Below are 15,678 nucleotides of genomic sequence, written 5' to 3' on the forward strand. Positions count from 1 at the left end.
TCGATTTAAAGGGATCGCAAAAAATGACCGGGGTTGTGAGGAACTTTTCTCTATGTAATTAAGGGGATTTTTTAAATTGCAGAGTCAATATAGATTCGTGTGTGAAGCAGTCCATAAAGCGTACACAGAAGGCATCGCAAAGCCACTTCCAGAATTCAGTAGGTGAGATTCGTACCACAGCATCTCAATGGATGTACGTCTGTCTATTGAAATCACTATTTATAGAGAAAAAAACGTGCCCAACACATTTTATACGCTGACAATAACGCTCATCAAGCCTGCTAGGAGAGAAAATATTTATTGTGCAGAAAGTAGAGTTCTAAAATTTATATCTACATATTAGGCTATCTATATATTTTCTTTTAGAGTAGTCAAATTGCTTAAAACAGTGCATTAATTACGCGTATCAAATATGTTAACGTTTATTAACCTACGACTATGTCCTAGTAACCTAACACGAGAAAAGACCATACAAAAATAAGCTAATGTCGTATAGTATTCATTTTGAAGTGATCTTTAGCAACGTTAAAGTGATTTAATATTACATAGTTGCTACCGTTAAACGTGAGTGAAATGTTGTGATTTCTACTGAACAAAAAAAAAAGCATACAAAAGTTCAGGAAACAAAAGATATTATAAATAAATGTTTTCATCTGCAATCTTAAATTTATAAATTAAAAAAAAAAAAAAACGCCGAGTCTAACAGTAGATACAATATTATTATTTGTAATTAATATTCAAGTGTTGTATGTTTTAATTTCAAATTATTCTATTGTTTCTTTGATTCGTAAATGTAACAGTGCAGATTAAAATATCATCAAAAGGTGGGTTTCTTTTTAGCGTTTTTTAAACGAAATGTGCAAATTTTAATTAGTTTTAAAAAGAGCAGTTGTGTCTGAAAATGTAATATAGTGAACCTTTGTAATAGAAGGTTTCTTTTATAGGCCAGCTGCCGATATTTATTTTTCTCTCTTCTATTAAGTGTCTTTCATAAAACGTAAGATGACGTTTAAAGGTAGCAATTATTCTTAGTGGGTTATATGTGTTCTATTACGTGTGAAATGAACATATTTTGACAAAAATGTACGAGTGAAAATTGTAATACGCCATTTTCTTGCTGTAATTCGTGAACCAATGGCGCTTACGTAACTATACTAAGTAGCGCAAATAGCCCGATGAAATTGTGGTATAGTTATGTATTCTAATCAAAGTTAGGTATAGAATTTAAGAATTTGAATAATCACAATCAAATGGTGTAAACTTAACGTAAATTTATATGAAATTATCTTTGAAAATTACAGGCGAACCACAGTAATGTCTATTATATTTTTACTATACGAAAAATCAGATAAAAAAGTGCCGCTAAGAAAGACAAAGCAAATGAAAGTGACCTTTCTTTGTACCACTTCTATTAATAGTACTTGTGTCTGAGAGTATTCAATATTCATGTAATCTTTGAAATGATTTTGTCAACTATTTGCTTCTTGCCTGGTCTGTTAGTCCTCGTATCACATATATTTTGTATTTTCTTCATGAATGTATTGTATATAAAATTGAAACAAACTCAAGTCCAACAACATAAGATATTCTTATAAAAATTTACTCAAGGTCTATATTCTTCACAATTTTTCCATCCATTTTTGATAAACAATTTATTTTTGTCCTTTATTATACAATTTTTGACAAAAAAGAAGTATATAGCGAACTCAGAAAAGAAGCAGGTTCTTTGTAAAACTTGGGATTAAATTATTATTATTGTAAATAGAATTCCAAAAAGTGAAAATTGCAGAGTTTGAAATAGTATCCATGTGATAAAATCACTCTTGTGTCGAAGGCCCAACAACCGTGCCTTTGTATATAAAAAAAAAAGCTTGAGAGAATTTAATTCTTTAATTACCGCGCCGATTAAACCTTTATCAGCTTTTTTTTGCAGCTTTTCCAAGGCAGACAGCCTATTTGTATATTTTTGTACTTTTATTTTTGAGCGTACCTTTATAATTAATGTTTCGACATTTATGTAAATAGAATTAAGAAGCAGAGCCAACTTTACAACAGATTTAATTGAACTCTTTCACAAATAATTAATTGTAGAAATTTTCGGGTAATTGCGTATCATTGTATTGTAGCTGTTGCATAACCACTGTTTATTTTAGGTCAAGCATCAAAACGTTTCATTATAATCCTACGAGCAAAGCTATTTTCGGATATAAATTTGGAGAGGAAAGCCCCGAGTTTGATTAGTTGGATAAAATCAATTCTATACAGTATTCGTTATGTAAATCGTGATTTTGTGAAAAAGATTTAGTACAAAGTATCATCGAAGACGTTATATGCCATCTGTCATTTTATATTTTAGTTGAAGACTAATCAGGTTTGGAGCAGATATCAAGTAATATTCGATAATGCTGTGTAGTTAAGATGAATCTTATTTGGTAAAAACAGTCGGTAGCTGTCTAGTCTCGTTATAAATTTGTACTTTTGAAATATCGAATAAAAGCATTTTACAAAATACAATATTTTTTATTAATCGAATTTATTGTATTCTACAGGGTGGCCGTCAATTATTTTCTTAAGCGTATATTTTCAATTTAAAGAATTTGAAAGAATTGAATAATTAAAACCGTTTGAAATTGAAAATACAGAATTTATTTGAAATTGAATTGTTTCATTTTGAAATTAAACGCTTTTATTCAATTTCCAATCATGTTAAAATATTTTTTTTTCGTCTACAATATTTAATTTTTAATCCATCGAATTAAAAAATCTAGAATTAAGAACAATTTTTTAATATTTAACAATATTTGACTGTTCATTCAAAATGAGAAATTATACACCAAATATTATAAATTTTGATTATAAATAATAATCCAACAATTACTAATTTGAAACGATCTATAATTAAAATAATTCAACTTAAAAGTATGTATAACAAACCTTTGAATTTCACAATTCTAATTTTAAAAGAAAGGGAAGAAATTATGGTACCTATTTCATTTGTTCCAAATTGCAAGCGGAACCTTTTATTTTTACATTTAAATCGAGTTAATGGCGGGGAAATGTATTTTTAATATTTGTATTGAGTTGCAAGAGAGGGAATTTCGGTTTTCGATGTTTTGGTAAATTGGAAAAGGAAAATTTGTATGATTTTAATTGTATTGAGATGAAGAAAACTGGTCATTTTTTCTGGTTTTGAAGAGGAATATTTTTTTTATTTACGAGATTCTCATCTAGTTAAAAGGGAAAAAATTTTTGTTTGCAAATTTTTACGCTCTTCTAAACTTTTGTTTTTGGACATTTTTATTAAGTTGAAGTGAGAACTTTTTATTTCAGACCTTTTTTCCGAACTTAGCGGAGGGAAATTTTTTATTTTTAACATGTTTTTTTTTTCTTTAAGTTGGAAAGGAGTTAATTTGAATTAAAGTTTGTTTTTGAACTGGACATTTTTGATTCAATTTTTTCTAAATTTTAATAGAATTTTTGTAACTTATAAATTCTTTATCGAGTTGCAAGGAAGGAAATTTTGTTTTTTTAACCGACAGAGGGATTTATATTGATCTGAAAATTTTTATTATGTTAGAAGTTAAGAAATTTTGGTTACTAATAGTTTTTTTTTTTAAATTGGGAGGTCAATTTAAACAAATGTTATTGATATAAGTTTAAAGAGAACATTAGGTTTATTTTAGAAATTTTTTAATGAGAACGTGGATTTATATTTTTATACCAGAAATATTTGAAAAGTTCAAGATAAACATTTTAGCTGCAAATTTAAAAGTTGAAAATTTAAAAGTATTCCACTTTGAATGAATTAATTTGCAGTTTGGATTTTTTTTCTCGATTAAAACGACACAGTTCAACTGTGGACTGGAAAAGAGAGGATTGGAAAAATACTTGGGAGTCCTGTTTCAATCGAAATTTAAAACAAACAAATTTCTTTCAACAATTTTAACTTTTTTTATATCTAACATATACAGTCTTTTTTAATAAGTACACATTTCATTAGAAAATGGCCATGATATCTTAAAATAAAATTGCCAAGTCACTTTTAATAAACATAAAATCCACATATTCTCTGTAATATGTACTTTAAATTCAGGTACTTTTTATGAGCTCTCCTCAATATAGTCATATAGGACTGAGACAATTTTCCATTCTTTTCGAAAACTAGGAGTAGAGGATGTGATTCTTTTAGAGCTTCTTCTACTTGCACGTTTGGACTCGCATTATCTGTCGGAAAACAAATATTAGCATGGAAAATAGAAAAATTAGATCTTAACCAAATTTTGTAATGTTATCAACGCAGGTTTCGAAATATTAACTTAAAAGTATTTTCCAAATTAAAATTTTTCATTTACAATGTGGTAAAACTAATTATGCTAATGACGTAAATTATTTATTTTCAAAAGTTAATTTTTTACCTATCATCTGCGCCTGGCAGTGTTCTTTCGTGGGGGCAATTTAAAACAGACTTCCGTCTCCTCTCCGTTAATAATTTGTCATGGAAACAAACTAGCTTTTCATATTATTTCGACTTTTATTTCACTTTCGATGCTTTCGCATTTTACTATTTCCAAGTTAAATTCTTCCTGAGTCTTCTTATCAGTAGAAACTTTCTCGTCCGAAGCAGGTAGAAGGCGAACACCATATCGTCCCTTCCATCGACTCAACCACCCTTCGCTTGCACAAAACTTTATACTTCCTCCTATTTCTCCATACAATTCAAGCGCCTTTTCTAAAAAGAGCAAAACAAAGCAAAGATATGACCATTATCAATTTTTCTTTCAGGTATAAAAACACATTTACGGCTTTACACTCTTGCATAGAGTTCTTGAATCCCGAGAATTTAAGTTCAGGTTATATAACCGAGAATATGACAGAATTTAGGAGAATTTAAAAGAATTTATTAGTTTTTAACAATATTTTTATTGTTCGGGTTATATCAGAGGTTGAATATAAATTATTTTCTAGCTCAGACATATTCAGGAATTACAGTGTTTCATATACAAATTTAAAATTTTCAAATGTATTAATTTATTTAAAAAAAAGTTTTTTCTACTTTAAAAGATAACTCTTTAACAAAATACTGGAATTTTTAACAAAATAATTGAATTTTTAACATAATAGTTGAAAGTTCAAACTAAAAAGACAAATTGCCAATGAAAAAGTGTCATAGCTTATATTTTAATAAAAAAATAATGAAATTTATACAAACAAAAGAAAAGAATTTTAAAACCAACAAGACGAATTTCCAACAAATCAAGATTTTTCATTCAAAACATTCATAGAAGTTTATCTATATTATTGAACCTTTAAACTAGAAAATAAATGTTCTTTACAAAAATTCAATTTTCAAACAAAAAATATGACTGTTCAAAAAAATTAATTTTCCACGAAACTGATGCATTTTTTATGAAAAACAGGAAATTACAAACTAGAAAATTTGTTTACAAAAAACGCGAATTTTTAACTAAAAATATCAATTTAAAAAAAATGGAAAAGTTACATTTTCTGTTAAAAAATGAATTCTAAACAAACAAAAAAAACAGTTAAATTTGTAACCAGACATAAGGCTTCAATAAAAAATGTTTTCACAATGTAGTTTAAATTCGACCCAAGTGGTTTCATTTTTAATTAAAAAAGATTAATTTTCAACAAGATAATTAAACTTTTAACCAACGAGATAACTTTTCAACTTAAAATATAAATCTTTAACAAAAAAAGTGATTTCTTAACAAAGCGGTTCAACCAAATGTTTAAAACAAATTAGCTGAACTATCAAGTAAAGAAGATCGATTTTTAATCAAAAAGTTGCATTTTCATACAAAAAAATGAAATTTCTTTTATAACAGATGAAATTTTAAATAAAAAAGATACATTTTCAAAGAAATAGTTTAATTTTCTGTTGAAAAAGATTTTAGTCGAATTTTCACGATCAAACTATGCATTTTTTTAAAAGAAATAATTTTCCACGACAAAAATTTAATTTTCATTCAAAAGACAAATTTTTAACTAGAAAGGGTAAATATTTAACCAAATTGTTGAATTCTCTAGCAAATATTTGCATTTCTATTAAAAAATATGAAATTTATCTCAAAGCAGAAGAATTTTTATAAACGAAAAAGTTGAGTTTTCATCCAAAAAAGATTCCAGTTAACTCAGTAACATCAAAAATTGAATTTTTGTAACGAAAAAATAAGTTTCTATGAAAAAAATTGAGTTTTCAATCCAAAAAGACGATTTTTTTAACCAAAAAGGATGATTTTTTAACAGAATATTTAAATTCTCTACCAAATAGTTGCATTTTTAACAAGAAACATCAATTTTGTACTAAAACAGATGAATTTGTAATAAAAAACAAATTTGTTTTATAAGTGGAACTTTCATCTAGAAAATATTTCAGTTCATTTTTCAACACCAAAAAATAAAATTTAAACAAGAAGTAAATTTTCTACCAAAAAGTTAAATTTTCAAGGAAAGAGTAACAAGTAGTATAATAGCTTAATTTCTAAACGAACAGTTGCATTTTTGTCAAAAAAGATGTACTTTTTGCTAAAACAGGTAAACTTTAAAAAAAAAAAAGAGTTAAATTTTCAACCGAAAAGTTAACCAAAAAATTCAATTTTCTGTTAATTAAAATAAATTCTGAGATTCTCATAAATTCTCAGAGAATTTATTTCTCGGTTATATTCTCATTCTCGTTACCATTCTTAAAGTAATATAACCGGCTCAGAACTCTAATCTTGGCATCATCAAAGGAAAAATCAGAACAGTTTTGTCAAAACATCGATTATATCCAATGGAATATAAGCCCAAAAAATTGTATCTTGTAGAATTTTTTTGCAATATTTCTGATTTTAATAATTGGAAAAACTTCCTCCATACGTTGATTAAAATGGTATAAAAATGACTAAAATAGACAACAGCCTAACAGAAATAAAATAGACTTACAGAATAAAAAGTAAAATTTGAGTAAAAAAACTTCTGAATCAAAAAATTTTTAGAACAAATGAACACGTTGGTGTTCACACAAACATGAAAACAATTTATTGGAAAAATTCATTTTTTCATGTGAAAGTGAATTAACCTTTTTATCGGGACTTTTACAAACTTTTAAAATAAAAAAACTATTTAATCATTTTAAATATCGTAAATTTTATATCACATAATATAAATTCAATTTTCTAATGTTAAGTTCAGTCGTTAATTTTTTCAGTTAAGAAAACATTCAATGTACAATGTATCATGCAAAAATCTTTACGATTCCAAATTATTTTACATTTGATGTATCTGATTTAAATATATTCAAAATTAAGCAATTTACAGATTTTAACGTTAGAAATTCAACAGTTTCAATTCGAAAGCCTTATTTTAACCCGATGCCAATTGAAATTTAAAAAATTTTAAATGTTATTTTTTTATATATTTAACAATATTTTACTGTTGATTTAAAATCAGAAATTATAAATAAAATATTCGAAATTAAAGAAAATCTTGAATCGTTAAAATTTCATAGTGCTAAATTTGAACTTTAAAGATAAGAATTTTAATTGTTTCATTTTGTGGAATTTTCAATTTGTAAGTGAAAATTTTGAATTTAGATATATAAATAACAATTGAACAATTATTGATTTCAAACGACTTAAAATAAAACTAATTTAACTTCTAATCTGAAGAGTTTAATATTAAACGATCAATTTTTACTGTTTCTCATTTTTAAATTCTTCAAAATTATATCATTTTCAAGGTTAATTTTTTTTATTCATTCTTTAAGTCAGAGAATTGAAAATGATTATGTGGATACATATTTTTTCATCCAGAAATTAAATTGTTTCATTTATTTAGGTTTACAAATTTAATTTTTTGATATTTAATATAATTTCATTTGAAATTGATTGAATAATTTTGACAGTTTTCATTTTATACCTGTAAACTATTGAGGATTTGTATGAAAAAATTTAAGCTTTAATTTGATGAAGTTCAAATTTTAAAAGATTCCAATTAAAAACTCAGGACAATACGATCAGATATTGATTAGAAAAAAAAGTTTTCCGAAATGTCGTCTTTATAAAAAACAAACTTATCTACAAAAAAATAGCTGAAATAGGACAAAAAACGACAAAAGAAATTTATCTGATTTAGACTTTTAAGCTGGGGATTGTAGACAAAATTTATTGCCTGTGCCATGATTTTTCGGATCTGCTCATGAATTCCTGGCACTTTCTCGCATTTGTCCAAGTGCAAAAAAGTCCCGGATTTTCCGGCTCACTAGACAACAAAAAATGTTTATTTTTAAATTTAAAGACTTTTACTGATAACAGTCATAGAAAAATTTATAAACTTGAACTTTAGTTTATCGAAAATTCCCTGACACTTTCAAGTTTTCCTTGACGACCCCTGATTTTCCATGACCAGTGTCAATTCGCTGACTTTCCATAATTCTCTGACCTGTATCAAACCTGGATATAAAAAGAGAAAAATAATTTTAACACTTTTGGTAGACAGTTCATACTTTTTAAAATACGTCCCGAAACTGGCAATCCACTTTCTCTCATATATTGAAACCACATGTATAAGGCTTCATTCATCTTTTCATTTGGATTTTCTCGAAGCCGTTTTGTTTTACCACCTTTCTCATTGCATTTTTCAATAATTCGACGTTTTTTTATCCACTTTCGAACGGTACTCGGATCAATGCCGTATTGTGAGCTTATTGCCGCCGTGGAAATGCCTTGGTCTAACTTCTTTAGAACTTCTAATTTCTTTTCTGCTTCAAGATTAGGGCATTTTCTATTTGTGGCCTTTAGAGAGGTTTTTTTAGTCTTAGATTTATTTATTGTTTCCAAAAGATTCTTATCCGCAGATCCTTTAACTCGAGGAAGATTATTTTTAGTAGAATCTTTGTTGTGTGAAGAATTTGTTTCCTCAGCAGGATTTTTGGATACATAAGGATTTATGGTTTCGAAAGTAGCAGTGTCAGGCTGATTTTCGTTATCTAGAAGAAATAAAAAGTAATTTAATTATTGTTAATATATACGACAATTATTTTTATAAATTCAAATAATTTTCTCTTTCACTAACACACATAACTTGTAAACTTTATTTTCATTTCGCGCTATAATACTTTAGAAATTTCTAAATAAAATTTTAGTCCAAAATAATTCTTCTGAACAAATGACACGAAATACATATCATTCCTCAACATTAACAAATTCTGCACTCAGCTTTTAAGATACTTTCCAAGTTTTAATTTATTTTACAGAAAATTAAAAACTCGATAATTCTTGATGTTTATGAATTTTAATTGCCAATGCTTCAGAATATTCAAAATAACACATTCTCCATGTAAAATTGAATGAAGCGGTTTCATAAAAATATAAAGCGGTTTCATAAAACTATACCTGAGTGAAAAACTGTACATTACTTGATATTTGACGACCAAAAAAATTAAAATTAGAATTTTCTAAGATTGTTTCTAACTTTTTTAAATTATTTAAATTTTAGTTTAATGATTCGGCTTAAATAATTTAAGCTTATTGATTTAGAAATACTTCAAATGTGATGACTTTTAAACTTGAAAATTGTCTTTAATCTGAAAACAGTTAGTTTTTGATTTCAAATTTTAAAGCGTTTTGATTTGTTTTTCTGAAAACTTGAATTTTTTAGAGAATTATAACTAAACATGTTCGTTGAAAATTTGTTTAAAAATTAAAACGTCTATATTTTCAAACGAAAAATATTGAAAACTATACAATTACAAAATAGAATTTATTACGCAATTAAAAATTAATAAGGAAATACATCAAATCTTGTAATTCATTCATTCATGAAGATCTGTGAAAAAATTGAGAAAAGTATTAATCAATTAATTAATAATTAATTCCATCAAATAATTATTCAATTCGCTTGGAGTAGTGTTTGGGGCACCATAAATGTGTAAACAATTTTAAATTGAAGCCCTCTCGCATTGATAATAGTTTCAAATTCAAACATTAAAAATGTCAGGAAATTTTTAATAATAAATGTTTACAATTTTATATTGAATGTCTTAATAACCAGTTTTGAATTTAATAATTTAAAAATGAAATATTCCCAAATTTTTGGTATCAATTTTAAAAGTACAAAATTCTCTGGGTTTTTAAATTCTTCGAAATCGTAGAATATCAAATTTAAATACTTGATACTTGCACAATTTTTAGTTTAAATGATTTGCAATTAAACAGTTTCAAATGAAATGGCTTCAGGATAAATTAAAAATAATGTAAAATTAAGAAAATCATTTGTCAAATTAAAAGCCTTAATAATGAGAGATCTTGTTCTGTATTCTGTTTTTTTAATTTGAACGTAATATCTTAAATATTTAAAAATGACAATTAAAATAATTCTTTGTTGATAATGGTCCAATTTTATTTAAAATTATGCCTGAGAAACTCTCAGTACATAGGAAGTTTTAACGTTTCTACTGTAATCGACAGTCCTCATCAGAAAAACCACTTTTCATGAAAGTAAGTACACCTGGCCGTCAATTAAAATTTACAATTTTTTAAAAGTTATAAAAACTGATTATACAATTCAATATGATTATACAATACAATTATACAAATCTTATCTCGAAAAGCCATTGACGAAAGATTTTAATTTTGAGCTTAAAATGTCTGCAGGAAAGTCAGCGCAACATATCCAACAGGAAAATCTAAAATGAGAGAAAAAAATCCAAAACCCCTTTCAAGCTCATCGTGAGAGTAGAAACAATGCAAAAATTTTGGTTCATTATATTGAAAGTAATAAAGTTATAAAAGAAACTAACGATGCATATTTTTATTTACATTAGAAACATTATTTCGAAACAAAATAAAATTTGGAAATGTATTTCGTTCATTTGAAACTTCATAACTTCAGGTAAATTGACCGCGCAGTTTATGCTTGATTTTCGGGAACGTAAAAGTAATTTAGCAGTAAATCTGGGCTGTACGTGGGATGGTCAAATAATTCAAGGCTTTGTACTCTCTCAAAAATTCAATTATTAGACACTCCGGCGATCTTCTGGAACCACTTGCAACATTACCAGTTTTAGATACAAACGAAGCAATAATTTTTTTTAAATAGTGCGAAAATGAACTTTTGTTTGTTTTGCTTCATTTTTAAACACCTAAACAGTCGATTGATTTTTTTTCCCAGAATCATTTGCAATTTGAATCTTTGAATGAAATTATCATGCAGAATCGAATGAATTGCGTTCATACCAATGTCCAAGGATGATTGAGTTTTAACATATGTTACATGTCGATTCATTTCAATCATTTCTTGCAGAGCATCGATGTTAGCTGGAAAAACAGTAGTTGATGGCCGACCGTCCCGAAATTCATCTCCGAGACTAGTGCGTCCAAATGTAAATTCATTGAAACACCAATAAATTGTTTTTTTCGATGGTGCTTCATCACCAAAAGCAGAAATAAGCCGTTGTGAACATTCTTCCACACTTAGATTCGACCGAAAATCATAAAAAATCATTGCCCGGAAATGTTCTCTTGTTAATTCCATTTCTTTTTATACACTTCATAAACTTTGCATGATGCCTGAAACAAATTAATATTTTTTCGTTCTGATTTTTGCTGTCATCAGCCGAAACGTCAAAATTTTGAAATACTGAGTATGCGTAATCCATCTAGCATGTTACGGAATAGCCTCGATTCAGTTCAACCCAAAAGTACTTGCACATCCAATTTCTCTTTTAATGGGTTTCGGGGATGCTCCTTGTTCTTTTAACCCGTTAACGCCGAGAATGCCCCTTTGGGTACACCACTCTTTCTATAATTACAACTCATGCAATTCAAAATATAAAAAATTAAGAGACATATTTTTGAAGCTTAAGATCTCTTCTTTCCGATGGTGGACATGAAAATGTAATAAAAGGTTGTTAATTATAAAAAATATCGTTTAAACAAAAAAAAAACACATACACACACACTTGAGAATTTTTTTCTTGAGGACCATGAGGTTATAGCAAAAGTTATCAGGAATAAAAAGTTGTTAGAATCGAACAAAAAATTCACCTGAATTTTTTTTAGAATTGTCGAGCAATTTTTTAATTAATCGACAAATTGCAAAATCAAAAAATAATATAAAACTTTCTGGAAAAATGCTCACGTATTCTGTGAGTGATTCTAAGAACTTTTTCTTCTTTTGCACTTTCTCGAAAAGATCGTACTTTTTGAGAAAAAATTCATGAATATCTTCGCAAAAATTTTGTCATTAACGAGCCATTTTGAACACCCTATGATAAAAAATGATCTCGGAGCCATGTATTCTGAAACCTTAGGCATTTATTCCACCGGTTATTGAGGTTCCAAGTAGATTGCACTCTGAGAACTCTTTGAAAAACTCGATTTTACCAAAAAAAATTAGAAAAAATCGTGTTTTTTTTGTTTATACGATATTTTTCCATAATTAACAACATTTTATCATTTCCATGCCCACCATCGGAAAGAAGAGATCTCAATCTTCAAAAATATGTGTCTCTCAATTTTTTATACCCAAAGGGGCATTCTCGGCGTTAACGGGTTAAGTCAAGAAAGAAACAAATCGCACTACGCGATTTTAGGAAAAAAATTTTCATTTTTAATGATTAAAAATCTCATTTTAATCGAAAGCAACACAAAGTATGTGTAGCAGCTTATAATTTAAAATTGTCTCCCATGTGAAATCTATAAAATTATACTCTTACTACATTTGTATTATGTGTATTTTAACCAATTTTTCACAAAAATAGAATTAATCGATCAAAATAGAATTTATTTAATGAACTCCAACGTTTTTAAAATTTTTGTTTTTAGTTCATTAACAGAGTAAAGAAAAATTAGATTTTATCTCTAAAATGGAAGAAACATAATTTACAACGATAAAAATATAATTTCTGTAGACAGAGACGCCAAAAATTAAAAGTAATTCAAAGTTAAAAATGGTTACATTTTCTGCAACCTTTAAAAATATAGCCATACCGCATGTTTGTCTTGTTTATTTTAACAAATTAAAAATAAAAGAAAAAGTCGACAAAAGTCGAATAGACTATCATGTAGTTTAAGGAACTTCAAGATTTTATTTTAAAAAACACTTGCTTCAAGTTCAGCAACAATGTTAAAGTAAATGCTATTTTAGTCTATTTTAATCGATTTTTTATTGTTTAAAACACACTAGATAAACATCTGATAAAGAGCATATTTTTATAGATTTCAGGAAGTAAAATCATTAAAAATGTACCAAATTTAAATTGGATTAAAATCAAATTCAAAATCCTATTTAATGTCCAATACTCAAGTTAATGTATAGAAGTCCTGAAAATAAAACCTGGAATCCAACGATCAAATTTGGACCCTTATGCTCCCCAGGAGCATAGTGGTTCGAGAAAAATGAGACTTTTAATCGTTAAAAATTTTATTTCTTCAATTTTAGAAACAAGAGCTAATTTTTCCTTAATTTAAACCTCAGGAATCTTTCTATTCTCCCTGAACACGTTCTTTACATGAAATTGAACCAAAAACATACATTAAAAAAAAAAGAATTTTTGAACTTCGTTAAAACACATTCTACTTCAGTGCCTTTTTATCGATTTTTTTCTCTTTTTTTTTGCTGGGACAATCAGTTAAAATAAACAAAATACAAATCTAGGAAGAGTATATTTTAACAGATTTTAGAAAGGGGAAAAATTTGAACCTATTAACTGCTATTTATATTTTGCGTCGTTTTTGTGGAAAATTAGATCTAAAGTTTTTTACAGGCAAAATTTTTCATAGTTCGCGAGTTTATTATAAATATATTTTTTTCAGTTTCTAGGGATTCAATTGAAATATTTAATTTAGAAAGCTTTGACAAATTATATTACAAGATAATATTCTTAGATATATTAGCACCATCGACTGATTAATAATGAACTAATGCTAATAACATAATTACTCATTTCCTGAATTTGCCCCTAAAGTCCATGAATGTGGACAATAAGGGGAATTTACATTTAAAAATTTTAAATATTGAATTTTCAACAAGATAGATGAATTTTTAACCAACTAGTTGCATTTTCTACCAAAAAGGATTAATTTTCTTCCAAAGACGATTTTTTTCAGCAAAATACATAAATTCTCAACCAAATAGTTGAATTTTCAAATAAGTAGGTAACTTTTCATCTAAGAAAGATCAATTTTAAAATAACGAATTTTAAACAAAATGGCTCATTTTCTAACCACAGTGACGAAGTAATAAACAAACAAAATAATAATTTTTATAAAAACAGTTTAACTTTTAACCAAGTAATTAAATTTTACTTCCCAAAAGATAAATTATCAAGGAAAGATGTAGTAGTTGATATTTCAATCAAAGAATATTTTGAATTCCAATTAAAAACATTTGAATAAAACCAAAAATATAAGTTTTCAACATGAGTTGAATTTTCAAATCAGAAAGATTTTTCAACCAAAAGAGATAAAATAATTGCAAACAAACTGTTGAATTTTTAAGCAAAAAGATATATTATTCACCAAGAATATAATCTTTCTATCCAAAAGAACGAACTTTCAACTAAGAACGATACATTTTCAACCAGAACTAGAGCAGTTACATTTGTAGTTAAAAACCTTAATTTTAAACAATATTCCCTGACATTTTCGGGTTTTCCAGGTGCATAAAAGTTTCCTGAATCGAGGCGGTGCCCACCGCACTGCAATACGCCATACATTTTTTCATTACTGTCTAAACCTGAACTCGCGAAACCAGGTACATTTTTAAACAGGCATTTTAATTTGTGTTTAAAACCCAATTGTTTTACTATTTCGGATAGTTTGAACAAATTAGTGTATGTAAACAATTAAGATTGATCGATTACTATTATATTATAAACTTCAATTAAATTATTTTCACATGAAAATTAACTTAAAATAAACTAGCTAAAAAAATTAGCTAAAAACTTATAACCTAAAATTAGGTTATAATTTATATTTCATTTCTGATCGTCTATAACTGAAATTTTTTCCAAATTTTGGATCAAATTGGTTAGAAAAATGCATTGATTATAGTTTATTTGAGCTTACAATACGTGAAAACGTACATGTGATAGTGAAATAATTGTTTTCTTGATGAAAACAGTTTTAACAGTAAACGTGTTTTTTGAACTGTATGCGACAAAAAATTCCATTTAGTTTCCGATAAATCTTTATTTTTTTGTATTCACTACTTTTTTTAAACTACGAAAAATAGCATTAGAGTTGTTTTTATTCAGAAATGAAAATACATCTTAAAAAGTCTACCTTGTTTCTCGAACACTGACACTAGCGCGCCTAATATAGTTTTGTAGGTTATGTTCGCATTTGACGCATATATATTATCATTTTTGTATGTACCATATTTTAGTCTGGTTCAAAAATTGAAATACTTACCACTCTCATAATCCATTGGCACAATTTTAATTTTGGCAATCATCAGAAATTAGTACAGTAAAATACTAGTAAATTGTTGTTTTAAAACAGTGATACCTAAAGAATCGGATACCCGCAAAATTAGAATTTTACACGCAAATATGTACTCCAATATTCTACATAACGAGCACATAACAACGTTGGAATTCGGATATGTTTGGATACCGAAATAAAAATCTAAAAATAGACATCAGAAATGTACATTTCACAAGATCAACCTTGT

At 27.0% G+C, this 15,678-nt stretch overlaps 2 protein-coding genes across 8 annotated transcripts in view; one reads left to right on the forward strand and one right to left on the reverse strand.

The window, feature by feature from the left end:
* LOC117177917 (tyrosine-protein phosphatase non-receptor type 4) overlaps positions 1–2,514 on the forward strand; it is a 34,491-nt gene extending 31,977 nt beyond the window's left edge. For all 6 annotated transcript variants that reach the window (XM_033369017.1, XM_033369021.1, XM_033369020.1 and 3 more), the window contains one exon: positions 83–2,514. In XM_033369017.1, coding sequence (XP_033224908.1) covers positions 83–166 — 84 coding nt within the window. In that variant the 3' untranslated portion in view covers positions 167–2,514. The remainder of the gene's footprint in view (positions 1–82) is intronic.
* A 1,465-nt stretch (positions 2,515–3,979) lies between these two features.
* On the reverse strand, positions 3,980–15,667 carry LOC117177920. Of its 2 annotated transcripts, none has more exons than XM_033369025.1 (5): positions 15,417–15,667; positions 11,238–11,570; positions 8,507–8,989; positions 4,416–4,729; positions 3,980–4,224 (listed from the first exon to the last, which is right to left on the reverse strand). In XM_033369025.1, exons 2-4 carry the CDS (start codon positions 11,533–11,535, stop codon positions 4,515–4,517), a joined length of 996 nt encoding a protein of 331 aa, XP_033224916.1. In that variant the 5' UTR covers positions 11,536–11,570; positions 15,417–15,667; the 3' UTR covers positions 3,980–4,224; positions 4,416–4,514. The 2 variants fall into 2 exon arrangements, with proteins under 2 accessions (XP_033224916.1, XP_033224917.1); XM_033369026.1 differs by lacking the exon at positions 15,417–15,667 and adding an exon at positions 15,288–15,358.
* Positions 15,668–15,678: the final 11 nt, after the last annotated feature.

Source organism: Belonocnema kinseyi, chromosome 8 (assembly GCF_010883055.1).
Source record: "Belonocnema kinseyi isolate 2016_QV_RU_SX_M_011 chromosome 8, B_treatae_v1, whole genome shotgun sequence".
Lineage (NCBI taxonomy): Eukaryota > Metazoa > Arthropoda > Insecta > Hymenoptera > Cynipidae > Belonocnema > Belonocnema kinseyi.